This window comes from Anolis carolinensis, chromosome 4 (assembly GCF_035594765.1).
Source record: "Anolis carolinensis isolate JA03-04 chromosome 4, rAnoCar3.1.pri, whole genome shotgun sequence".
NCBI lineage: Eukaryota > Metazoa > Chordata > Lepidosauria > Squamata > Dactyloidae > Anolis > Anolis carolinensis.
Window position 1 is genome coordinate 81,820,240 of NC_085844.1, and position 27,813 is coordinate 81,848,052.

Below are 27,813 nucleotides of genomic sequence, written 5' to 3' on the forward strand. Positions count from 1 at the left end.
CCACGGCTTGGGGAGCGCGCGCGCACTTTATCGCCGCGCCGGAGTTACCCTTGCGTTTAGACCAGGCATGGGCAAAGGTGTTTTGGACTTCAACTCCCACAATTCCTAAAAGCCGGTAGGCTGTAAAGAATTGTGGGAGTGGAAGTCCAAAACACTTGAAGGGAGGGCCCAAATTTGCCCATGTCTGGTTTAGAGGCAAAGGAAATAAATACGAGACTGAGACTCGGCTCCATAAGTCTTGTTGCCAGCTATAACATTGCTCGCGTCAGGCTCGTCCTTGTTATTACTCTACTGCGCAGGCGCCAAACTGTCATTTTTTTTCCCCCTCCCCGCTTGGAGGACGTGCACATGCGCAGAATTGCGGAGATACGTGGTGAAAGAGCAGTAAGGTGTGAGTAGCACGTGATCTGGGACGCGCCTTTCGTCTTTGTTGAGGGCGGAAGTTCTCGGACACGCCCCTCCCTGAGTTTTTCCTTAACAGGGAGAAAAAAATATCTCCCGGAGTGGCCGTAAAGCGGAACAGACAATGGAGGAAGACATTTTGACGACTCTAATGACATCATCCTTTTGTTAGAGGGGGTGGTGGGCGGGGCTTGCCCTTTGTGGGATTCGCTTGGCAGCTCTAAGAATCCATTCGCTTGGCTCCCGCCTGGAGTGACCTAGTGGGCGGAGGTTAGGAAGGCGTATTAGAGACTGAGGGCCTTTCCACACAGCTGAATAAAATCCCACCTTATCTGCTATGAACTGGAATATATGGCAGTGTGGACTCAGATAACCCAGTTCAAAGCAGATATTGTGGAATTTTCTGCCTTGATATTCTGAGATATAGGGCTGTGTGGAAGGGCCCTAGGCAGCGTCTATAGGAGTATACTAATGTCAAGATTAAGGAAGTTATCTGGAAGGTAAAAGTTTTAGAAATTATGAATATGGATAAACTAACACTAATTATTATCAAGGCATGAAGGAAATTTGAATCAAAAGAACACAGATGGGCAGTTGTTTAAAGACTATTTATTTATAATAAAATAAATAGATATGTAAAGACTATGGGACCCCTGGTGGCACAGTGCGTTAAAGCGCTGAGCTGCTGAGCTTGCAGACCAAAAGGTGCCAGGTTCAAATCCCGGGAGCGGAATGAGCACCCCGCTGTTAGCCCCAGCTCCTGCCAACCTAGCAGTTCGAAAACATGCAAATGTGAGTAGATCAATAGATACCGCTCCAGCGGGAAGGTAACGGCACTTCATGCAGTCATGCCGGCCACATGACCTTGGAGGTGTCTACGGACAACGCCGGCTCTTCGGCTTAGAAATGGAGATGAGCACCAACCCCCAGAGTTGGTCACGACTGGACTTAACGTCAGGGGAAAACATTTACCTTTGCCTTAAAGACTATGGCTCAAGAAAAAAAATATAGGCCAACCCAATGTAACTCATGAGGACCACCCAGAGATGATAAGAAAAGGAGAAGCAAGAGTTTAAAAAGAAATAAACAAGAAGAAATGAACAGAACCACCAGAGAGGAGATCGGAAGTCAGCAAACTGTTCCCCCTCCATTCTTATTTATTTATTTGCTACATTTATATGCCGCCCTTCTCACCCTGAAGGGGACTCGGACTTACATTGTAAGTACGAATTTAATGAATTTGATACGACTTAGGACGACTAACGAAAAAAATGCACACCCCTATTGCCTACCATTTTAGAATGTAATATCATTCAAGTAATGATGCCAAATAATAATAATAATTCTTTACCCTTTCCTAGGACATTCCCACCCATAACCTTCCCATTCTTTTTCCTTTTCCCCCTTTCCCTCTGAATTATTCCACCATTGAATTTACCCTATTTTTTTCTCTGATTTTTAAAGTATTTCAATTAAAACAATTTTAAAAAACAAGATTTTGTCAACTGTGCATCACCAGCGGATTGCTTCCTTCACTTTGCTATCCTTTAAATCGGGCATGGGCAATTAAGGCCCAGGGGCCAGATGCAGCCCCCTGGGCACTTATCTCAGGCCCTCCTCATGGCAGCATGGGAGAGGCCAGACATGCAGCAGCTGAGAGCCCTCTGCAGAACTCTGCCACCGCATGTCTCACCCTCCTCCCAGCATAAGGATGGTGCAAGCAGCCCCATATGCCGGGAGGACAGCTCAAGAAAGGCACATGGCGGCTGAGAGCCTCCCAGAGCACTCTCAGCTGCCGCATGTTTCTCCCTCCTGGTATAAAGTCATGAGGACAGCCCGAAGCGCAGGGAAGAGGATTGGGACAATCGCCACGTGTTCTGCCTTCCCCTGGCATAAGAATGGGGCAAGCTGGCTTGAGAATAACCCAGTCCCTGCCCTGCTCTCTCCCACGCCCTACCTCTCGCAGGCCTGCCCCACCCAGTGCACAGATGGACCTCCTGTCTCCCTGCCCAGACCTGCAATGTGGCTCCAAGGCAAAAAAGTTTGTCCATGCCTGCTTTAAATGGAGCAACTATATATAGTTTAGGTCTGTGCACTGATCCATTTTTCAAAACCGGCTCCGGCTGTTCCGGTTTGGCCAGCTGTAAAGGCACAGGCACTGCCACCATTTTTTCTGGCCACAACAGACCAGGTGGCTTCTGAATTTATTTATTTTTATTTATTTACAGCATTTATATTCCGCCCTTCTCACTCCGAAGGGGACTCAGGGCGGATCACATTACACATATTAGGCAAACATTCAATGCCTTTTAACATAGGACAAAGACAAACAACAACATAGCTCCGAGCGGGCCTCGAACTTATGACCTCCTGGTCAGTGATTCATCGCAGTTAATTGCACTGGCTTGCTCTCCCGTCTGCGCCAAACTGCTTTTGGTTTCTTTCAGCTACCCGTGGAGCTGTAGTTTTCCAGGCTTCATTTCTTAGAATAGCATCTCTAGACTATATAGGTCCCAATGATACGTCTTTCATACAATCCCATTCAAACTATATATAATATATTAAAAGGTAAAGGTTTCCCCTGACGATAAGTCCAGTCATGTCTGACTCTGCGGGTTGGTGCTTATCTCCATATCTAAGCCGAAGAGCCGGCGTTGTCCATAGACACCTCCAAGGTCATGTGGCCAGCATGACTGCATGGAGCACCATTACCTTCCCGCCGGAGAGGTATCTATTGATCTACTCACATTGGCATGTTTTCGAACTGCTAGGTTGACAGAAGCTGGAGCAACAGCGGGTGCTCACTCCGCTCCCGTGATTTGAACCTGGGATCTTTCGGCCTTCAAGTTCAGCAGCTCAGTGCTTTAACACACCGCCACTGGGGCTCCACACATATAATATACTAGTTGTGCCCAGCCACTCGTTGCTGTGGTGAAGTATGGTGGTATGGGAAATCAGATAATCTATATTTTATAGGTAGTGTGGAAGAGGCCTAAGTGAGGCCTAACTCTGCCTGTCCCCTGGGCTGAGTGGGTTGCTAGGAGACCAAATGGGCGGAGCTTAGCCTTCTAACTGGCAGCAATTGGATATAAGCAATTATTCCTCTCCCTCTAATTAAGACTTTATTTTTCTTTTCTTTTTGTTGTATGAACGTAGAGGCATGGATGAGGGGTTGTGCTGCCAAGTTTAGTGTTTCTGGGAAGTGTCGTTTTGTTGTTTTGTCCTAGGCCGAAATTTCATTGCCCTTTTATATATATAAATTACGTGTATAAAAACAAAAATTAGTATTTATGTACAGAAATTAAACACAAGATAGCAAGTTATTTGTTACACTTAAAAACACATCCTCTCTCTGCTTTTAAACGACTCAGACTCTTACCAATAAATCCTCTTAAACGGCCTTCTTTCAGTCCAGCTGTAGTCTTACTCAAGGCTTTTTCGAACCACCTTTTACTCGGAAAAGAAACAAATAAAATGATGACTAATAAGGTTAAGCAAAACCCAGAAAAGTGTCTTTTGGGGCAATTTAAAGACAATTAGCAAAGGAGGCAAAGAGATTTGTCAATATAGATTAGTTGCTGCTAGATTAACTCTGGTGTAATCTTGGTAGTGGGAAAAGAACTATTCATAAAGACTCCACATGTAGAAAAACAAATGTAGATTTTAAATGCAGCACCAGGCTGGAGGTTGTTTTTCTTTGAAAAGGTTCCATTCCTGCCAAGGTTCCAGGGCCGGTGGTGTTTACCTGGTTGCCATGGAGACCGGGGGTTCTGAGGGGCCTCCAGTCGGTTGGCCCCGCCATTGCCTTCCTGGCCACCAACATGGGCAGAGGGCTCTCCAGGCAGGTCCAGTCGGGGCTGCTCTGCAGGGATGCCTCTCTGGCCCAGGCCCCTCCGCGCAACCCCCTCAGGATGGCCCTGGACATGTGGTTCAGGGCAAGGGCCACACTCCCTTTGGGAGCCCTCCCCCCACTCCCTTTGGGGCCCTGGGGCCAGTCCTGTTCTGGTGCTGAGACTCCACTTCATTGCCTCCCTCTGCCTTTACAGAAGGTCACAAAGAGGTGCCCACATCTTTGCTGGGTGGGCTCTGAAAACAAAGAGGATATTCCTGTGGCTTCTTTAAGGTAAGCCCTGGGCCCCCATTCCCTCTGTGATCGAGGTGACCACCCTCCCCCCCCCCCCAGGACTTTGTAAAAGATAGTTCAAAAATCAAGACTTTATGTTCTATATTCCATATATTTATAGTAGAAGGTGATTGAGACTTTTTACTGGAGTTTACTGTGGATTATCCCTGCACTCTGAGGCAAGAGATAACAACTTCATGAATTGTAAAATCATGCTGCTAAAACTCCACTTTTATGAATTTCCATGCTGGGTTCTCCAGATGTTATGAACTTCGTTCTTATCAAATATTTTCAATTGTTTATATCATTCATGATTCCCCTTTAGGCAATGTAACTCACTTTTATGGATTCTCCCTTATTTCCATGAAATCTATCTGTCTGCCTATATGTATTTGTACTCTTTGGGATCCCCAGAAAATATGTATTTTTCCCAGCAGGGTTTATATTCCAACTTTATTTTATTTTTCATTTTATTTCATATAATTGCCAAGTCATGAAATCAAATAGGAAATATTTTGAACTCAACCTGAACCCCAGAACCTATCCCATTTCCTATGACCCAGGCTTCCCTTCCCAAAAACAAAAGGATAATCTGCCACCGCTAAACCCAATCAAATTCAGATTGCATGGACAATATAGGGCTTGAGTCGCCGAATTCGGAGTATTGACCTAAAGGTGATTCGCCCCAAGGCAAACATTGTCATATCTCATCCAAAGGAAAAACCAGGACACCTCAGGAAGGCGCCCTGCAGAGCCTGTCAATATGGCTCATCACCACCCATCTTTGCTTCCACCTCTGACACCCCAAGGCATATCTAAAATCTGTATATGTGACAGAAACCCGGACATCCTTGATTGCTGCCATTAATCCCTTTAGAAATCGGTCTAGCAGGAATTAATCCGATATTTCCTGCCCTGTCACTTCATTGTTTCAATAACTCCCGACTTCTCTTTCCTGATTGGTTCGAGTAGAGACAAAAGGCAGCTTCCTATTGGGCCAACGGAGCAAGGCGGGAAACGAAAGCCCGCCTCGTTCAACCTTCTAGCCTATCAACGATCAGATGGGCGGGGGAGCAGGGCGGGAAATTCAAAGGGCTGTCAGACTGAAATTTTGTATAAATATGGCTTTATTTTGATTATGTGGTACCCTAGTAGACTGAATGATCGCTACTAGAGTCCTCTTCAGCTGAATTGCTCAATAAAGACTCCTTGGCGGATTTTCCTTCAACTTTGGCGGACCTTCTTCATTTCGGCTTCAGGTTGTATTGCGGCTCATATTTTCCTATTGGCTCCGCCAAGGTCCGTTCTCTCAGGACCGGATTGGGTCTCTCCTTAAGGGCCCGATCCCCTAAAACGCGGTCGACAACACCTCCAGGGGTCCCCTATCCCCCCCACCCCCAAAGGAAGCCCTGGCCCAAGAGGGAAGGGGTCCCCAAAGGAGGAGGGGCCTGCCTTCTCCCTTTGTCTCCCACTTCCACTCTCAGGGAGGCCTTTTGAGGGTAGGGGGGATATTGCATGTGGGAGGTGATTGGCTGAGGGAGGGCAGAAGGAGGAGCTCTAGGGAGACGTGTTTCAGCGCATAAGCGTCGTCACCATGCAATAGTTGCAACCCCCCCCCCCTTTTTTTGGCTCAAAACTTGGCATTTTGATTTCTTGAACCAAACACTTTTCTTGAGCATGTTCAAGTTTTTTCAAGTTGAGAAACAAAAAAGGGGATTAGGTAATGGAGTTCTTGTTAGTAAATCCCTGGGCTTTAATGGGGACTTTTGTTTTTGTTTTGTTTTCAGATTTTCTTTTATTTTCTTTTTAAAATTTATTTTGTGGAGACTTCTCTTAATTTTCTCGCTGGCTCATGTTTATCCCTGATGACGGAACTTGGCAAAATAATTGATTTGCCTCCACAATAATTGTAATTGGTTTTTAATATTTATTTCCATCTTATTTCTGGACATTATTATGCTTTGTTTGAATTTTCTCTTGTATTTTATGTTATATGTGGTTTCATTTGTACTGTATGATATTTATACACTGTGTATTTGCAGTTTGGCCACCGAAGTGGCCAAACTGCAAGCGGCTCCGAGTCCACTCTGGGGTGAGAAGAGCAGGGCTGAAATATAGTAAATAAATAATAATAAATTCTCTTGTCTCTTTCTAGACCTCCAGAGCCACAACAAAACCACACAGAGGAGCCCCCCCCCCCCTCTCTCTCCAGGCACACATCGTTGAAGTGAGGTCAGTGTTGAAGCTAAGGAAGGAGGCCTCTCCCTCCCAGGAACCTTCAGGAAATGCAGGCAGTCCCCAAGTTACAAACAAGATAGATTCTGTAGGTTTTTCTTAAGTTGAATTTTTTGTAAGTTGGAACAGGTACATATTTAAAGTGTAACTTCAGCCAAGAGAGAGGTGGCGGGGGGGGGGGGGCACTACTGCTTTGGATAGCATAAGGAAGGGTCAGCATCCCTGGGGTGTTTGTTTTCCTTTCTCTGCCTGTTCAGATTATTTCACCTCACTTTCTGTCCCTGAGATCATTCGATTTTGAAAATCTGGCATGCCAGGGAAGGACACGCTACAGCGCCGTAGCTCTTTACTCCACTTCCGAGGCCCTTGGACTACAGTTGATGTAGGACAGCCAAAGTATGGGGCCATGCGTCATGTGATAGGAGCCTAAGGAAAGACAGTGTGATGAAGCCCCAAATAAAAGCTATTGGATGAAGTCGTTTGCTTCTGCCTTGGATTCCACTGAAGTCTCCTTCCTTAGAGGTTTTTACACTGAGGCTGGATGCCCATCTATCAGGAGGGCTCTCTTTCTGTGTTTCTGCAGGGCAGAAAGGGGTCAAACTGGGTGATCCTTAGGGTCCCTTTGAACTCTATGACTCCAGGAAATGGGTCTCATGGGCAACACCCCCACCCCCGGACCCTCCACTCCCCTTAGTCTCCCACCGCCTTTACTCTGGCAGGCTTCAGGCAGAGTCAGGGTTAGAAGTCAATAATGAGAATTAATGTGATTGAAAAGTGGACAGGCCTTGGACTATGATTTGAATTTGCGTGATTTTAATGGATGTTTTAACAATGCATCTTTTAATTGTCTCAATTTTAATTTAATTCTTTATTTTGGAATTGTGTGTTGTTCGCATCGAACAGTTTTGTAAGACTGCCCCGAGTCCTCTTCAATGTGAGACGGGTGGGGTACAAATGTGGGAAATAAATAGAAGAGGCCCCCAGGGCCATCCAGCCCAACCCCTTCTGCCAAGCAGGAAGGCCCAGCCAATCCCTTCTAACAGATGGCCATCCATCCCGATAAATCCAGCCTCTGCTTAAAAACCTCCAGAGGAGGAGGATCCCACACACTTTCTTTGAAAGTCTCACAGTCTTGGTGAATGAAGGAGATGCTGTGGGTGCAACTCACCTCTATTTCAGGAAGGCCTTTGAGAAGGTTCCCAGAGACATTCTCACAAAGAAGCCAGTAGAATGTGGGCAAGACAGTGCTTCTGTGAGTTGTATTAGGAACTGGTTCACAGGCCGAACCCAGGGGGTGCTTCTGCCCAGTGGCTCCTCTTTCTTCCTCCTGGAGAGAAAGGACCAGTGGGATGCCATAAAGAGGGTCCTTTCCTGGGCCTTTCAGGGCTATGCATACTAGGATGATGGAATAGAAGGGATTCTTTTTGGAGTTTCAGATGGGAACAAATTGGGAGGGAGAGCGGATATCCAAGAAGGGAGGATCAGGCTCCGAAGTGGCCAACATGTTTAACGAACAAAAACCATTTATATTGAAATAATTATGAAAAATCTTGGAAGGAGGCGAAAGAAGAAAGATGGCAAAGAGTTCAATGAAATTGGACAGGGAGGATGGTGGTGATCAATACGACTTTTCTACCTAAAATGTTGTTTCTATTCCAAAATCTACCAATTATCAAAGAAGTAAAGGTTTTTGAACAGTGCAGGAAGGATTTGGTTAAAACAATTATATGGGTTGGTAAAAAAAAATGCTAGAATTGCTAATAGAAATGTAATAGATACCAAAGATAGAGGGGGCCTAGCCCTTTTAGAGTTTAAATATTGCTACGAAGCTAAAGGTTAAACTGCTGAGCTGCTGAAATTGCTGACCAAAAGGTGGGCTGTTCACATCCGGGGAGCGGGGTGAACTCTTGCTGTTAGCCCCAGCTTCTGTCAACCTAGCAGTTCGAAAACATGCAAATGTGAGTAGATCAATAGGTAGGAAGGTAACGGCACTCCATGCAGTCGTGCCGGCCACGTGACCTCGGAGGTGTCTACAGTCAACGTCAGCTCTTCGGCTTAGAAATGGAGATGAGCACCAAGGCCTAAAGTCAGACATGACTAGACTTAATGTCAGGGGAAAACATTTACCTTTATCAACGAAGCAGTGGGTTTTAGCTGGCTAAATGTTTGGGTTAGATTAGAGATTCATGACTTACTGAACTTGAAGGATCATAACTTAAGATTTGGATTGCGTGCGTATTTATAGTTTGAAAAAAACAAGGTAAATAAAGAATTTAATAGGCATACAATAAGAGCCAATCTCCTAGCAATTTGGAGGAGATACAAGGAGGAGATGGAATTGAAGGCTCCTGCATTGGAAGCAGTACTAAGATCAACATTCAGTGAGGAAATAAGAACTTACAGGGAGTGCCTAATTAAAGAAAAAGATAACAGAAATTAAAAGGGAGAGAAGAGATAAGGATACGTGACTAGTTCGCCAAAAAAAACCCCTGTGTTGGAGAGCATTTTTGAGAAGGGGGTTCAGGGCTTAATTTCTAGACCCAAGAAATATATTTTAGAGTACAATCTAGAGCAGTGTTTTTCAAGCTGTGCTCCTCCTGGCGTTTTGGACTTCAGCTCCCAGAAATCCCTGCCAGTTTACTAGCTGTTAGGAATTGTGGGAGCTGAAGTCCAAAACATCTGGACGAGCACAATTTGAGAAACACTGATCTAGAGGATAACTGAATAAAAACAGCTATGTTTTTGTGGCCTAAAGATCTAGGGAAAAATATTGGCTTGGAGAATTGGGAACAGCTATGGAAAAGAGGATTTAAATTTTCAACACCTGGGTATATCAGAGAAACGATGTATATAACCCCAGATATGACAGTGAAAATAGATAAATTTCACTGTAGAGAATGCTGGAGGTGCAAGATGTGCACCTCTTTCCATAGTTGGTGAACCTGCAGGATAATACAGGATTTTTGGAAAAATGTGATTAAAGAAACAAACAAAATGATGACTTATAAGGTTACGCAAAACCCAGAAAAGTATCTTTTAGGGCGATTTAAAGAGAGAATTAGCAAACAAGTGAACAGATTTGCTCAATATAGATTGGTTGCTGCTAAATTAACTCTCATGTAATCTTGGTAGGGGGGGAAAGGACTACTCATAAAGAGTCTGCATTTAGAAAGACAAATGTAGATTTCATGTAGATTTCAAATGAAGCTCCAGGCTGGAGGTTGTTTTTCTTTGAAAAGGTTCCATTCCTGCCAAGGTTCCAGGGCCGGTGGTGTTTACCTGGTTGCCATGGAGACCAGACGTTCCGAGGGGCCTCCAGTCAGTTGGCCCTGCAATTCCCTTCCTGGCCACCAACATGGGCAGAGGGCTCTCCAGGCAGGTCCAGTTGAGGCCGCTCCACACAGATGCCTCTCTGGCCCAGGCCCCTCCGCACAACCCCCTCAGGATGGCCCTGGACACAGGGTTCAGGGTAAGGGCCACACTCCCTTTGGGAACCCTCTCCTCCTGCTCCCTTTGGGGCCAGCCTTGTTCTGGTGCTGAGGGCCCCCTTCATTGCCTCCCTCTGCTTTTGCAGAAGGTCAGGACGAGGCACTCACATCTTCACCGGGTGTGCTCCAAAAACGCAGAGGATATTCCTGTAGCTCCTCCAAGGTAAGCCCTGGGCCCCCATTCCCTTCCGGGGTCCCCACCCCTCCCCACCCCCAAGGGAAGCCCTGGCCCAAGAGGGAAGGGGTCCCCAGAGGAGGAGGGGCCTGCCTTCTCCCTTTGGCTCCCAGTTCCATTCTCAGGGAATCCCTCTGAGGGGGGTGGAATTTGCATGTGGATGGTGATTGGCTGAGGAAGGATTGAGATGAGGGAGGGGCCTCTGGGAGGGAGTGGGATATGCAAAGTTTGGCCAGTGGGGATTGTGAGGTGGGGGAATTTGCATGTGGGAGGTGATTGGCTGGTGGCGGGCAGAGGGAGGGGCTCTTTGGAGACATTTTTCAGCACATAATCGTCATCACCATGCAATAGTCACACTCACCTTTTTGGCTTGAAACTTGTCATTTTGGCTTCTTGAGACAAAAGTTTTTCTCAAGCATTTTCAAGTTTTTTCAAGTTGAGAAACAAAAAAGAGGATGAGGTAGTGGAGTTCTTGTTAGTAAATCCCTGGGCTTTAGTGGGGAGTTTTCTTTTTGTTTTGTTTTCAGATTTTATTTTATTTTTAAATTTTATTTTGTGAAGACTTCTCTTAATTTTCTTGCTGGCTCATGTTTATCCCTGATGACAGAACTTGGCAAAATAATTTATTTGTCTCCACAATAATTGTAATTAGTTTTCAATGTTTTAAATATTTATTTCCATCTTATTTCTGGACGTTATTATGCTTTGTGTGATTTTTGCCTTGTATTTTATGTTAAATTTGCTTTGTTTGTGTTGTATTAGATTTATACACTGTCTATTTGCAATGTGGCACTGAAGTGGCCAAACTGCAAGCCACTCTGAGTCCCCTCTGGGATAAGAAGTGCCGGGTAGAAATATAGTAAATAAATAATAATAAATTCTCTTGTCTCCTTCCAGACCTTAAGAGCCACAAGGAACCCGCACGGAGGAACCCTTCCTCCGGACGGACATCATCTAAGTGAGGCCAGCGGCGAAGGAAATGAACTAGGCCTCTCCTTCCCAGTAACCTTCCAGAAAAACAGGCAGTTCCTAAGTTACAAACAAGATAGGTTCTGTATGTTTGTTCTTAAGTTGAATTTGTTTGTAAGTTGGAACAGGTACATGTTTAAAGTGTAACTCCAGCCAAGACAGAGAAAGGGAGAGAGCGAGAGAGAGCGCTAGTGCTTTGGATAGCATAGGGAAGGGTTAACATCCTTGCCGTGTTTGTTTTGTTGTCTGTGCCCATTCAGATGATTTCGATTTTGAAAATCTTCCTCTGGCATGCCAGGGAAGGACATGCTTCAGCGCCACAGCTCTTTACTCCATTTCCGAGGCCTTTGGCCTACAGTTGACTTAGGACGGCCAAAGTAGGAGGCCATGCGTCATGCAATAAAAGCCCTAGGAAAAACTGTGTGATGAAACCCCAAGTAAAAGCTGTTGGATGGAGTTGTCTCCTTCTGCCTTGGAGTCCACTGAAGTCTCCTTCCTTAGAGGTTTGGACACAGGGGATGGATGCTCATCTGTCTCATCTGTGTCTCCACATAAAGGGGTCGGACTGGATGGCTCTTGGGGTCCTTTCTAACTCTACGACTCCAGGAAATGGGTCTCATGCGGACAACCTCCACCCCTCGGACCCTCCACTCCCTTTCATCTCCCACCAACTTTTCCCTGGCAGACTTCAGGCAGAGTCAGGGTTAGAAGTCAATAATGAGAATGAATTAATGTGATTGACAAATGGACAGACCTTGGACCATTATTTGAATTAGTGTGATTTTAATGAGTGTTTTAATAATGGATGTTTTAATTGTCTCGATTTTAATTTTAATTCTTTATTTGGAATGGTGTGCTGTTGGCATTGAATTGTTGCCTGTTGTAAGGCCGCCCTAAGTCCTCTTTGGGCTGAGACGGGCAGGGTACAAATGTGGGAAATCATTAGAAGGGATCCCTAGGGCTATCCATTCCCTCGGCTATGGAACTCCCTCACCAGAGAGATTAGATCAGCTCCCTCCTTCCTAACCGTTTGCAAAAAAGTGAATACGTGGCTCTTAGACCAAGCATTCAAAAATCTAATGCAATAATTAGATATGAAAGATGTGTAACTGACCTATGGAGCGGCCCCTGACTACGCCTATGGATCACGTGATTTTAACTTGTACGGATTTAAATGTTTTAATTGTTTTAATGGTATGAGTATTTTTATTGTGCTATGTTTTTAAAGACATTGCCTATGTTATGAAGCTGCCTTGAGTACCCTCTGGGGTTGAGAAAGGCAGGATAAAAGAGCTGTAAATAAATAAATAAATCCAGTCCAACCCCTTCTGCCAGGCAGGAAGGCCCAGCCAATCCCTCCTAACAGTTGGCCATCTATCTCGAAACATCCAGCCTCTTCCTAAAAGCCTCCAGAGGAGGAGGTTCCCACACACTCTTACAATCTTGGTGAATGAAGGGGATGCTGTGGGTGCAGCACACCTCAATTTCAGGAAGGCCTTTGAGAAGGTTCCCCAAGACATTCTCACAAAGAAGTCAGTAGAATGTGGGCAAGACAGTGCACCTGTGAGTTGGATCAGGAACTGGTTCACAGGCCGAACCCAGGGGGTGCTTCTGTCCAGTAGCTCCTCTTTCTTCCTCCTGGAGAGAAAGGACCAGTGGGATGCCATAAAGAGGGCCCTGTCCTGGGCTTTTCAGGGCTATGCAGCATCTTCATTGATGACTTGGATGATGGAATAGAAGGGATTCTTTTTGGATTTTCAGATGGGACCAAATTGGGAGGGAGAGCGGATATCCAAGAAGGGAGGATCAGGCTCCGAAGTGACCAACATGTAACCAACAAAAAACATTTATATTGAAATAATTATGAAAAGGCTTGGAAGAAGGTGAAAGAAGAAAGATAGCAAAGAGTGCAACGAAATTGGACAGGGAGGACGACCGTGATCAAAATGATGTTTCTACCTAAAATGTTGTTTCTATTCCAAGAATTAAGATCAATATTCAGCGAGGAAATAAGAACTTACAGGGAGTACCTAATTAAAGAAAAAGATCAACAGAAATTAAAATGGAGAGAAAATATAGGGATACATGACTGGTTCACCAAAAAAAAATCTATATTGGAGAGCGTTTTTGAGAAGGGGAATCAGGGCTTAATTTCTAGACCCAAGAAATATATTTTAGAGTACCATCTAGAGCAGTGTTTCTCAAACTGTGCTCCTCCCAGTGTTTTGGACTTCAGCTTCCAGAAATCCCTGCCAGCTTACCAGCTGTTAGGAATTGTGGGAGCTGAAGTCCAAAACGTCCGGATGAGCACAGTTTGAGAAATTCTGATTTATTTATTTCGTGTCAAAAGCATTGTACGACAAATACATTTCAAAATGATGGGGGGGGGGGGGGGGGAAGGAAAGCACAAGCAACTAAATAGTTTTGGACCAAAAGCGGGCAACAGCAACCGCATTGTCCGTAGCTTTAAACAACTCCTCCTCCGTACATGAGGCAGGGCATTGTGGGCAAGCATACATATGCGGAGTTGTTTGTTCTGCTCCACGGTCACACAAGGTGGAGGATTCCTCCAGGTAGTGCCATCTTGCCAGATTGTCTTTTGATCTGCCAACTCCGCTTCTGAGTCTGTTCAGGGACTTCCAAGTTGCCCATTCTTGGTTTACCCCAGGAGGAAGACCCTCGTGGGGGGCCATCCAGTTAGAATTGCCTGGTATAGCTGCCCAGAGGGACACCCTTGCTGCTGCTGGAGGAACATCAAGAGGAGTGGTGGTTCTCATGAAGCCCTTCCTTGATTTGAGTCTACTGGGAGGAGGCTGATAGTCATGCAGTGGGTGGCTTTCACAATGTTCGACCTTATTTCTCTCAAAGTTAGCAGCAACTTCCCGTCGCATGTCAGGAGGGGCAATGCCAGCTAACTTGTAGAGTTTATCAACAGGTGTAGGGGGACACGGAAAGAGCCTCCCCGAAGATTGAGTAAATTCAGTCGGGCGTCCCCTGGGCAACGTTTCCTGTAAGCGGCCAATCTTTCCACACCCAAAAGCATTGGATGAATGAAGAAATTCTGATTTAGAGTATAACCAAATAAAAACAGCTATGTTGTAGAGGCCTAAAGATCTAGGGAAAAATATTGGCTTGGAGAATTGGGAACACCAATGGAAAAGAGGATTTAAATTTTCAACAGCTGGGTATATCAGAGAAACTATGAATATAACCCCAGATATGACAGCGAAAATAGATAAATTTCACTGTAGAGAATGCTGGAGGTGCGAGATGTCAAAAGGCACCTCTTTCCATGGTTGGTGAACCTGCAGGATAGTACAGGAGTTTTGGAAAAATGTGATTAAAGAAACAAATGAAATGATGACCTATAAGGTTACGCAAAACCCAGGAAAGTATCTTTTAGGGTGATTTAAAGAGAGAATTAGTAAACAAGTGAACAGATTTGCTCAATATAGATTGGTTGCTGCTAAATTAACTCTCATGTAATCTTGGTAGGGGGGAAAAAGGGCTACTCATAAAGAGTCCGCATGTAGAAAGACAAATGTAGATGTCATGTAGATTTCAAATGAAGCTCCAGGCTGGAGGTTGTTTTTCTTTGAAAAGGTTCCATTCCTGTGAAGGTTCCAAGGCCGGTGGTGTTCACCTGGTTGTCATGGAGACCGGGGGTTCTGAGGGGCCTCCAGTCAGTTGGCCCTGCCATTGCCTTCCTGGCCACCAACATGGGCAGAGAGCTCTCCAGGCAGGTCCAGTTGGGGCCACTCCACAGGGATGTCTCTCTGGCCCAGGCCCCTCCGCACAACCCCCTCAGGATGGCCCTGGACACAGGGTTCAGGGTAAGGGCCACACTCCCTTTGGGAACCCTCTCCTCCTGCTCCCTTTGGGGCCAGCCTTGTTCTGGTGCTGAGGCCCCCCCTGATTGCCTCCCTCTGCTTTTGCAGAAGGTCAGGACGAGGCGCCCATGTCTTCACTGGGTGTGCTCCAAAAACACAGAGGATATTCCTGTGGCTCCTCCAAGGTAAGCCCTGGGCCCCCATTCCCTTCCGGGGTCCCCACCCCTCCCCACCCCCAAGGGAAGCCCTGGCCCAAGAGGGAAGGGATCCCCAGAGGAGGAGGGGCCTGCCTTCTCCCTTTGGCTCCCAGTTCCATTCTCAGGGAGGCCCTTTGAGGGTAGGGGGGGGGGGGGAAATTTGCATGTGGATGATGATTGGCTGAGGAAGGATGGGAGAGGAGGGAGGAGCCTCTGGGAGGGAGTGGAATATGCAAAGTTTGACCAGTGGGGATTGTGAGGTAGGGAGGAATTTGCATGTGGGAGGCGATTGGCTGGTGGAGGGCAGAGGGAAGGGCTCTTTGGAGACATTTTTCAGCACATAATCGTCATCACTATCTCTTGCTCTCTGTATTGCAGCGGTTTCTGGGCACAAAATGGGTCCTGCTGACTGGCCATTCACTGGAGTGAGTTTGGACAAGGGAGATGAAGAAGAGGATCCTCTCCATCATCTCTCCAGTTAAACCATCCAATATCATTGCAGGTGATAGTTGGCCGGCAGGACTCATTTCGTGCCTGAAGATTGCCACAACACGGAAAACAGGAGGTAACAGTAAGTGTCACTCCAAGACCCAAGGCTTCCAGAATCCTGGAGACACAAGATGTCAGTGTAAATAGTTGTGTTCAGCTCCATCTTGGAATTGGTCCAACTGTTTATATAGGCCAGTCATGGGCAAACTAGGGCCCAGGGCCCGGATGTGGCCCTCTGGGCGCTTACCTCAGGCCTTCCTCATTTTCCCTGCCCTCTTGGCCTAAGGACACAGTGGTTCGCCATGTCCTTATGCCAAAAAGATGGGTGAGGAAGGCACATAGCAGCTGAGAGCTCCCTGGAGTGCTCTCAACCACCATATGTCTCGCCCTCCTCTTGGCATAAGGATGGTGAGGGAAATCCCATCCTTATGCTGGAAGGACGGCTTGAGGAAGGAATGCCATGACTGAGAGCCCTCCAAAGCACACTCAGTCACTGTCTTGTTTCACCCTCCTCTTAGCATTCTGACAAGAGGATAGCCTGAGGATCGGGGGAGGAGGAGGGGAAAGAGGATTGAGACAGTCACCAAAAGTTCTGCCTTCCTCCCAGCATAAGAATGGGATGAGCAGCCTGTCCTTATGCTGGGAGCACAACCTGAAGATGATCCATGCTCGGCCCCTCTCCCTCCTGGCCTGGCCCTCCCATCCGGGCCCACAACGCGGCCTCAAGGCAAAAAAAGTTTGCCCATACCTGATATAGCCCCAAAATCATGAGAAACTCCAAATTCTGGGACAGAATTCAGAGGTTTCCGCAACTTTAGTCATCTTGCCACATGTTACCTTGGAACACCTCTATGTGACATTTAGTCAACACAGAGCTGATCGGAGGCCCCTTTGCGGTAAGTCAGCTCAGTTAGTTGTGGCTTTATTGTATTTATATCCTACCTGGTTGTCAGATAATCAGAGGACAGTTGAAAGAAAGAAAAATAATATGGAGTAATAATATGAAACAATTATACAGCAAAAAAAATTAAAAAGTCTTAACGTTCTAATTGAACAATGGAGGGCTGACCCTTACTTGGCTGCTGGCAGCCAGCAGTTCTTGGCAAGTCGAACTTTCCAGTGGCTAAAGTAGAGATGACAAAGAGGACTAGTTTTGGTTCTTCCTTCTGCTGCTGGCAGCTGAAGTTTTCTATCCTGGCACAAAATCCAGTTCAAGTGTAAATAATGTGCATGTTTTGCTGATTCCATGCTAATGAGCTCTAGTTTTCCCAGCTCATTGTATATCTATGTAACTATTCGTACCAAGGGAATTGCCCAGCCCTGTAATAGCTTTCTAGCTGAACTGAATTTAATCCTTTTTCTTCCTGTGGCCTTCATGCTCCACCGGCTTGCTGCTTCAGTGTTGTTTAGTAATTTTCTCCATGTGAACAGCTCTTCCCCTGGGAATTACTTGCAAATGTTTCACTTTGCTTAATGAGTCATTTGGCATGTTTAAGTGCCTCACAATATTTCTAGGTTTGGGGTATATGGGTTGCTGTTTCCAGGGGGAAGAAACATTTATGGGAGGGGTCAAATTGAATGGTTGCCGTCTTAGTGGGGGCAATCTGCTATTCATCATTTGCGCTGGATGCGGAAAGTGTAAAGCAGACATATAGTTCTTTTGCAGATTTGGTATGGCACTTGCATTTCCATAGATTGGCTGGGGCAGGTTCTTCATAAAAGGAGACCGCATTCCTGTTATGTTGTTAATTTGTTGTGCATTTTGTCTATCAGTCAATGCTCTTATGGGCAAAATTGGATGATAACAACCTGCCTGTGGGACACTAGTCACAAAACTATGGAGGACGGAGTGCCAAAGTCCACCGCAGAGGGGGTTCAGTGTCACCTGAGGCCAGAGGCTGGCAAGGCTCTGCAAAGCTTCACAGTTCCATGGAGATATTGGGAGGTCCTCCTCTGTGTGATACAGCTGTGAGAAATATATGCAAAGCGTGATACCTGGATACTTCATCAAGAAGTGGTAGATTTTGCTTATGCAGCATTGTTCAGCCTCATTGCAAGGTGAATAATTTGAATAGAGAATTATGTACATGACATTTTCCCAGTTGCGTACAATAGAGTCTAGGTAGCCTCCAGTTTCAAATAACATTGATTCTGGGTGGATGTCGTTCTCTGTACAGTTTGTTGCATGGCCCTTTTGCATTAGTTTACCCGAGAAGTGCCTTACTTCATAAAAGAGAAGGTGTTTATTTTGGTGATGCGTTGGCCCGTAGGGGAATCCAAAAGCCTGATGGAATTCAGCATAAGGGACCCTTGCCTGCTCCCCTGTTCTTATATGATAAGGACATCTTGCACAGATCTGGCTCGTGTTTAGCCAGTAATACGGCTTCACTATTGTACCTTGGGGTGCTAGGTACTCTTGACAAAAAGCTTCGGTCTCTGGATCCATGAGGCTATGGGAATCTTGCCCTGTTACTGTAACAGTCCTGAAACACACACACACAAGCAAAAAGCATTCGTTATTTCTCCCACTTCCTTTGAAACTTTGAGATTGCATTTATATTATAATTTACACTGGTTTGAAACTGATTTAGTTGTACCAAAAAGTCTAAGTACAGTATCGTGGATCTGTTGTTGAAGATTTTGAGAAAAGCCAGGTTAATATTCCCCTGTGGATCCAGAGTTAGAAGCCAAGGAAGGCAAATGAATTGAAATGTATAAGTGCTAGAGGTGATACACCAGAGGAAATTGGTCTGAGCAGAATTTTATTTTTTAAGTCTGTTGCCAGAATTGGGGGCTGTAGAGGCAGATGTTGTTCCTGCTTTCATTCCCATTCATATCAGAGAGCAGTTATTGCCTATGTAATAAAAGAAAGCAATTATAGTGCAATGATAGAAATTGTTGACATTTCTGCTACCTAGACAGCCACTTTTCTGTAATAGTTTGATGCTGAAATACAACATTGACTGAGCTATGCGAGCACAGCATTTTTTCAAATGAGGTAGAGAGTGTTTAAGGATCAGGACATCCGTAGAGATACCAAGATGCTTGTTTATAAAGTTATTGTCCTTCCAACTCTAGTGGATGCCTGAGAAACACAGACTGTTTACAAATGTCACTCTCGACTTCTGGAAAGATTTCATCAGCATTGCCATTGAAAAACCGGCAAATCTTCTAGGAAGACAGGCAGACAAACATCAGCATTCTGGAAGAAGCAAAGACCACCAGCTTTAAGTGATGATCCTCTGCTGTCAAATTTACTGGACTGGCCACTTTGTCCAAATGCCCAATCACTGCCTCCCAAAGCAGTTACTTTACTCTCAGCTCCAGAATGGAAAACAGAATGTCAGTGGACATCAAAAGAGATTTAAATATGAGCTTAAGGTAAAGGTAAAGGTTTTCCCCTGACATTAAGTCTAGTCTTATCTGACTCTGGGGGTTGGTGCTCATCTCCATTTATAAGATGAAGAGCCGGCATCCGTAGATGCCTCCAAGGTCATGTGGCTGGCATGACTGCATGAGCCATTACTTTCCCGCCAGAGCGGTACCTATTGATCTACTCACATTTGCATATTTTTGAACTGCTAGGTTGGCAGAAGCTGGGGCTAATAGCAGGAGCTCACCCCGCTTACTGGATTCAAACTGCTGACCTTTCAGTCTGCAAGTTCAGCAGCTCAGCGGTTTAACCCATTGTGCCACCGGGGGCTTAAAGCTAACCTTTAAAATGTGGCATAAACACTGAGAACTGGGAAGCCCTGGCTCTCAAGCGTTATAATTGGAGATCAGCTGTTATCAACAATGCTATGGATTTTGAAGAGGCACAAATAGAAGCGAAAAGAGGTGCCAAGAGGAAGGTGCATCAAGCAAACCTGTGTCAAGATTTAATGTGCATCCTCACTGTGAAAGACCATGCAGATCCAGAACAGGTCTCCACGGTCATTGATAGACCCACCACCAAAACCTACTCTTGGAAGGCAAGCTTACACAGTCAGGAGTGTTAGTCTAAGATGATGAATGCTGGAGCAGTTAAACTACCATAGTTTGCCAATGTTAACGGTAATATTGATACATTGCATTGTCAATGTTAAGAGAATCTAATTCATTATACGTACTTAAACATTAATAAATTCAATATGCTAGATGAATTACTATATGGGAATTTGAAAATGTAATTCAGAATTAATGGAAATTACTTCTGCCAACCTAGCAGTTCGAAAACATGCAAATGTGAGTAGATCAATAAGTACTGCTCTGGCGGGAAGGTAACGGCGCTCCATGCAGTCATGCCAGCCACATGACCCTGGAGGCATCTACGGACAACGCTGGCTCTTCGGCTTAGAAATGGAGATGAGCACCAACCCCCAGAGTCAGACACAACTGGACTTAACGTCAGGGAAAAACCTTTACCTTTACCTTTAACAGGGACATTAACAGGGTAGGTTAATTTTCAAGGTGTACTGCAAACTCTTGCTTGTATCTCAAATTCACTTATGTGCCCTGGACTGACCCTGGAAAATGTCTTTGGGAGAACTATATGGGAGATGTTGTTCAAAGCTCTTTTAAGCTCAGCTCCTGACACACACTTTAACTAAAGAATTGTTGAAAAAGTTGGCATCCTCCGCTGCAGGGGAAAAGGGTTTTTTTCCCACTAACAACCTAACTTGTAAAATCTTTTATTTTGTTGGCAATAATTTGCTAACTTAACTGGCATAGTATGGTGGTTTGAGTACTGAATTTTGATTTTGAAGACCAGGGTTCAAATCACCAATTGGTTACGGAAACCCACTGGGTGATCTTGGGCAATTCACATTCTCTCGGCCTCAGAAGAAGGCAAAGGCAAATGTCCTCTGAACAAATCTTGCCAAGAAAATTGGTGTTGTCATATGTCAGAAAAAACTTGAAGGGACACAGCAGCACAACATTTGCTTGCTTGTTTGCGATTCCAAAGGGAAACATATTTTCTCCTTCTGCTCCTGGAGGAGAGAGACAGTAAAGCTAGAATTGAGTAGTCTATTCCCCAATTTCTGAGCTATTCTCAACCCTCCAAACTCATGCCAGCTTTATTTTTCCTGGCCTTTTGAAAAAGCAGCTGTACCGCTATCTGGAGCATGTAGGATGTCTCTGAAAACCTCTCCTGCCCTTATAGTCTAAGCCACAAAAGGACAAAAAATATGGAGTAGATGGCTGGCTTGCTTCCCAGAAATGAGATATCATTTGCATTGCAGAAATAAGCATAAGCTATTATATCCTTATACTGAATAACAGAGTTGTACTTACTGTCAGTGTGTCTCATAACCGGCATACTAATCATAAATGGTTAACATAAGGCACATATTTTCTTCAGCTGTCTTCAAATTTATATGTTGTTTTAAAATGTTTTGACAATCCTCTTCCAGCTATATTTTCCTTTAAAAGATCAGTAACTTTCCTTTCTTCTTAAATTGCATGCAGTAAAGTATATTCGCTTCTGTATTTCTGTGGTATAGCAATTTCAGTGGCTCAGCAGAGGAACATGGTTGTGTTGACAATTTCAAGTGCTAGGATACTCAGGTGTAAATAGAAGACTTGCCCTCGTTTGATTTTGCAAGGCTCTTCGAATCAGCTCCTGTGCCTGTTAAGAACTTGGTTACTATTATAATTGAGATAACATGGTGAGAGTATATGGTCTGTTTATAAACTAAGGTGTATAAACTAAAAGATGCACAGCCTTCTTTTGCAAAGAACTCATGTTCTAAGGTATGATGCGAGAACTGAACCTGGATTTTTACATTTTAAAATAAACAGGTTGTTTTATTTATTACTTTGAAAGTAATAATAGGGCATAACAGTTGCTGTAGTTCAGAAAGGTAACTTGCTGAGCTGTTTGTTAGTAACATCGCCTTTACTACTACGGTATGCCACTGGAAAAGCTGGCAAGGCTATTGTCTCCTGCACATTCCAGGCTCTCACAGGGGGATAGGAGAGTCAAACTAACTGCACAATGAAACAGCAACACACACTTTCAAGCCAGGAACAGAACTTTGTCATTATTGACACTTTTTAGAGCCTGGCTGCCTGGCCATCTGTCCAGACAGATTTGGTTGTACTTGTGGCATGGAACAATAGGGTGCTATCCCTGGCTTATACATTAGCCTCCTACATGATCTTGGCTCTCAGTATTTACTTTTCTCTCCAGCACATCCATGTCCCAACAGCCAATAGTACGTTTTTGCCATTTACTAAACTGTACCCATGTTGTCAGCATACACCCAATGAGGAACCAACATGTATAACCCAGCAACATCATCCTTTTGTTCCTTGAAACAAATACACCATGAAACCTGTCTGCACAGATGGCCATACAACAAGGTCTGACTAATTACAGTAATGATGACATTCTGTTCCTAGTTTGAAAGTGTCTGTTCCTATTTCATTGTGTACTACTTAATGTGAAAGTACTTGTTGCACCCTAGGAACTTCATTTTTCTGCCAGAAACTTCATTAAACAGGTGAAGGACAAAGTTCATCTTCCCAAGACAAAGTTTTTTTCCTTCTACTCAAGTGTCACCTTTTTAGGAACAGACCAACCAAGAACAAACATCTAAAACCCGTGAACAAAGCCAGATAAAAAAAAACCCTGTGATTTCCAATTGCAGGGACATACAGACATGTGAAGATCAGGATATTCAGCTAAAACCCGCAATATTCCCGCACCTGAAAATCTTACATTTTTTGCCTTTTGTAGCGATTACTTCCGGGTTTACAGAGAATGTCATCTGGCCACCTTCCTGATTGCTGCAGGAGCTCCTGGGATAAAGGTACTTTCTGGACGGGCCCCGAGACAGCATGAAGTAATGAGTAACAGGCACATGCCCTGTTCCACTGAAAAGTAGTGGACCATAGCAGGTAAAGTCTCCATTCCAGATTGTTTCTACAAAAAATTACATCCCAAAGGAGCTTGTTAGACATTAATTACTTTCTAGTGTTGCAACGGCAGGTCTATATGCTAGTATTAAAATACAAATCAATCAGTGTTGACTCAAGTAACTCCACCTTCAGTGGGTAGCGCTATCACCATCTGTCAGGTTCAAAACTGACATTCCTATAAGTTACAGTTAATTTTGGAGCAATTATGAGTACTTTTTCACCATTGCAAGTGGAGTATTCCCAGAACAGAGATAAGGCAAGGAAACCGAGGCAACATAACAAGAAAGGCAGATGCCATAAGGACAAATATTTCTACATAACCAGCATGCTTTTCTTGATTTTAAATAAAAAATATCAACAACCAAAAAGAAACATTCAGCTGGAAAATTACATAGGTATAGTTTTGTTGTAGGGCCTAGCAACAGCCCTTCTGGGATAGATAGACAAACATTGACTTTTACAGATAGATTTGCAAAACACTTTTTGTATATTACCTAATTGTGATGCTTAACTCATTTAGCTATCTCTACTAACAAAATGATATTTTGGGATAACTGTTATATTACAGTAAGGAGAGTAGAGAGTGGGTTATTTAAATGTGAATTCAGGTCAACAGGATCGGAACCAAGGAGTTCTTGATTCCCGAACACTCTTGTATATTTGAGTTGAGAGGGTTTCGCAAGCTTATGTATGTAACTTGATATATGTGTACAAACAACAATAATAATGAAGTAAGACTGTCCAACTGTAAGTATGTGTTCAAACTTAGAACATACACACACATTAGAGTGTTCTAAAATACCTTGGAATGCAACTCAATTTTATCTTTGGCAGCTGGAAAAGGTGAACGCCAAAAGAGTTTGCTAATTTTACACTGTTAGGTTGTATTTATTAACAAAACTTTGTTTGTAATGCCTTTCTGTCTGTCTGATTGTCCAGAAAAATTAGAAAAATCTTCTAGAAAGCCTTCAAAGTTTAATATTAACCCAAGTGTTTTAAGATTAAGAGGATTAGTCTGGCACAAGCAAAAATGGCCACAGGATGGCAGTATAATAAAGTTTTTCATCATACCTGTTGAACATTTTCATTGCAGCCTTTTAGGCCCCTTCTACACTGCCATATAATCCAGGTTATTAAAGTAAATAATCCACGTTATCTGCTTTGAAATGGATTATATGAGTCTACACTGCCATATAATCCAGTTCAAAGCAGATCATCTGGATTTTATATGGTAGTGTAGATGAGGCCTTCAAAACGTATATGTCTGTTTGGGGTGGGGGGGGGGGGCGGATGCAATAGGTCTTTGAGTGACTTTTCTTCGAGATGAGGATCTAAGAGAAACTTGACTGGGATGTTCTGTATCAGTGGGCATGATGAATTTACGTGAACCACATTTTGTATTTTCCTCTTAGGCCGACTCTTTACTGCTCTGCCAACTCCAACCTTGTGAGCCGGCAGGAACTGAAACGGACAAGGACCCTATGCTCCATCCTTTTAAAATGCAGCATTCTCATCAAATCCACTCTCCTGCCAGCTTTCTAGAATGAAGCCTGCAGGGAAGCGGAATCTCAATGAATGGGCCAATACAAACGGAAGAATCTGCTTTTTCACTTGCCACATAAGCTATTCCCAGAGCAAAGGACTCTGTGTGTCAAAGGAAGAAATTTGGCAAGAAATGTGTCAAGCAAAATGGGACACACAACTGATCCCTGAGCAAAAAGCACATTTGTATAAATGTACAAATATCTGTGGAGAAATGCTCAGCGAAGGTAGAGGAAACTTTCTCCAAACTGAAAATTTCCACAATCCCTGGCAGTTCAAACTGCATTATATAGCAGTGTAGATCCAGTGTAGTGTTGCTTTTCTTTTTAGCGGTCCAGTGCATAAAAACTTTGTTTTGTGCACAAAAGTATTTAAAATATGACATAAAATTACCTTCAGGCTATGTGTATAAGATGCTTATGAAACATAAATGAAATTCATGTTTTGATTCGAGTCTCATCTTATTATAAAAGTATATGCAAATACAGGTACGTTAAAATAAAAAATAATCTGAAATCCAAAAGCACTTCTGGTCCTGGGCATTTTGGATAAGGAATACTCAACCTGGTTTGCTGTGAGTCTTTCGGGCTGTATGACCATGTTCCAGAAGTCTTCTCTCCTGATGTTTCACCCACATCTGTGACAGGCATCCTCAGAAGTTGGGAGGTATGTTGGAAAATAGGCAAGGGAGGTTTATTAATACTCAACGTGTATATCCTAGGCTGTACTCAACAGTTACTTATTTGTTGTTTTTGATGCTTTCCTTTACTGTAAGAAGTTGAAGTTGAAATCTAGACCATAATTAAGTGAGGGCAAGTATTTTACACTAATCGTCAAAGTTTCCGATTCAAAACTCACCAGGAAGCGAAGACAGAGACAGAGGTTTTAATTATGCTCTGGACAAAAGTGGATGCAAGAAGGCTCGCACCCAAAAGTACAAGCATAACCATACTGTGAAGTGCAACCATTTTTATACAGCAAAGTTTCCAGGTATTAACGTTTTTCTAAGTTTGATTTTTTCCCTCCCTTGTTATAATAATAATAATAATAATAATAATAATAATAATAATAATAATAATACTTTATTTATACCCCGCCACCATCTCCCCAATGGGGACTCAGGGCGGCTTACATGGGGCCATGCCCAAGACAATACAATATAACCATAACATAATACAATTAAATAATACATTACATAAAATAAACAGTACAACATAAGATCGAAACAGCAATATAACAAGAGCGGGCCGCATGAACACTACATTTAAAAACTACATTAAAAATTAAAACTCTGGGTGAGAAAGGGATCAGAATAAAAACCTCGAGGGACGGGACATCAGATAGTGAACCAGTCTAGAGGATAAATATTGGGGGGGAGTAGCATAGAACATTTACTCTCCGAAAGCACACCGGAAGAGCCATGTTTTTAAATCTTTCCTGAAGGCTAAAAGGGTGGGGGCTTGCCTGATTTCAATGGGCAGCGAGTTCCACAAGTGAGGGGCCACCGCAGAAAAGGCCCTCTCCCTTGTTCCTACAAGGCGGGCCTGAGATATAGGTAGTGGCGACAGGAGGGCCTCCCCTGATGATCGGAGAGGTCGGGCAGGTTTATGGTAGGAGATACGGTCACGAAGGTAGGCGGGTCCCAAACCGTTTAGGGCTTTATAAATGATGGTCTGCACCTTGAATTGGGACCGGAAGATGAACGGCAGCCAGTGGAGCTCCTTAAACAGGGGAGTAGATCTCTCCCTGTAACTCGCCCCCGTTATTAGTCTGGCGGCCGAACGTTGGACCAACTGTAACTTCCGGGCCGTCTTCAAGGGAAGCCCCACGTAGAGCGCATTACAGTAGTCCAGTCTAGAGGTAACTAAGGCATGCACCACCATGGTCAAGTCAGACTTCACGAGGTATGGTCGCAGTTGGCGCACAAGTTTGAGTTGTGCAAAAGCCCTCCCGGCCACCGCTGACACCTGCGCTTCAAGCGTCAGCGCTGAATCCAGGAGGACCCCCAAACTGCGGACCTGTGATTTCAGGGGGAGTGCAACCCCGTCCAGCACAGGTTGCCACCCAATACCCCGATCCGACGAGCGACTGACCAGGAGGGCCTCTGTCTTGTCAGGATTGATCCTCAGCTTGTTTCTCCTCATCCAGTCCACCACAGCGGCCAGGCACTGGTTCAGCACCCGAGGGGCTTCCTTGGAGTCAGGTGGGAACGAGTAGTGGATTTGTGTGTCATCTGCGTAGAGATGGCAACACCCTCCAAAACTCCGGATGACCTCTCCCAGCGGTTTCATGTAGATGTTAAAAAGCATGGGGGATAAAATAGACCCTTGCGGGACCCCACAGGTCAAAGGCCAGGGGTCTGAGCAGGTGTCCCCCAGCTTCACCATCTGGGAACGGCCCTCCAGGAAGGACTGGAGCCACTGCAAAACAGTGCCACCGAGTCCCATCCCAGAGAGCCTCCCCAGAAGGATACCATGGTCGATGGTATCGAAAGCCGCTGAGATGTCCAAGAGAACCAGCAGGGTCACACTCCCCCTGTCCAGTTCCCTGCGGAGGTCATCTACCAAGGCGACCAAAGCCGTCTCAGTGCTGTGCGCAGGCCTGAAGCCAGACTGCGAGCGGTCCAGAAAATCAGTGTCATCGAGGAACTCCTGGAGCTGTGTGGCCACCACCCGCTCCAGAACCTTGCCCAAAAACGGGAGGTTGGAAATTGGTCTGTAGTTGTTACATACAGATGGGTCTAGCGAGGTCTTTTTTAGTAACGGTTTTACCACCGCTTGCTTAAAACAAGATGGAAATGACCCCTGACCCAGGGAGGCATTTATTATAGCCACAAACCAATCCAACAACCCCTCTTTGGCCTGCTTAACCAGCCAAGAGGGACAAGGATCCAGAGCACAAGTGGTCGCCCTCACAGACCCAAGAGTCCCCTCCACGTCATCCGGAAGAACAAGCCGGAAAGAATCCCACAAAATCGGACAGACAGGTGCCTCGGTTACCTCCGCTGGAACTACAATTAAGCTGGAGTCCAACTCATGGCGTATCTGAGCAACTTTGCCTGCAAAGTGGTGCGCAAAATCGCTGCACCTAGTTGCCAAGTCATCAGGAAGCCCCTGGGTCTCAGGAGGCCGCAGGAGCTCCCCAACAACTCAGAACAACTCTGATGGCCTGTTGGCCGCAGACGCTATGCGGGCAGTCGTGAAAGCTTTCCTGGCTGCTCGCAGAGCCACGGAGTAAGCCTTAATAGCGGCTTTAGCCCGTGCTTGGTCAGACACATCCCGAGATTTCCTCCAGATGTACTCTAGTCCCCTCCTCGCACGCTTCATCACGGCCAGCTCCTCAGTGAACCAAGGAGTCGACGTGACTCTACGCAGCGAAAGGGGACGTTCGGAAGCGATCGTGTCAAGTGCCCTTGCCAACTGGCTGTTATAACGATCAGCCAGGACATCAACAGGATCGC

General features: G+C 44.9%; 1 protein-coding gene and 1 long non-coding RNA gene across 7 annotated transcripts; one reads left to right on the plus strand and one right to left on the minus strand.

The window, feature by feature from the left end:
• The first annotated feature begins 368 nt into the window (after window positions 1–368).
• Window positions 369–24,801, plus strand: LOC103279468 (uncharacterized). Of its 6 annotated transcripts, XR_010006136.1 has the most exons (8): window positions 369–902; window positions 4,449–4,525; window positions 6,681–6,757; window positions 10,000–10,229; window positions 10,335–10,411; window positions 15,798–15,990; window positions 22,630–22,790; window positions 24,224–24,801. It is a non-coding gene; the product is annotated as an uncharacterized LOC103279468 (long non-coding RNA). The 6 variants fall into 6 exon arrangements; XR_010006134.1 differs by lacking the exon at window positions 15,798–15,990 and having other exon boundaries at window positions 382–902; window positions 10,017–10,229; XR_010006133.1 differs by lacking the exon at window positions 15,798–15,990 and having other exon boundaries at window positions 383–902.
• apobec4 (apolipoprotein B mRNA editing enzyme catalytic polypeptide like 4) lies at window positions 16,799–19,342 on the minus strand. Its single transcript, XM_008114712.3, has one exon. The coding sequence runs from the start codon at window positions 18,460–18,462 to the stop codon at window positions 17,305–17,307; it is 1,158 nt and encodes a 385-aa protein (XP_008112919.3). The 5' UTR covers window positions 18,463–19,342; the 3' UTR covers window positions 16,799–17,304.
• Window positions 24,802–27,813: the final 3,012 nt, after the last annotated feature.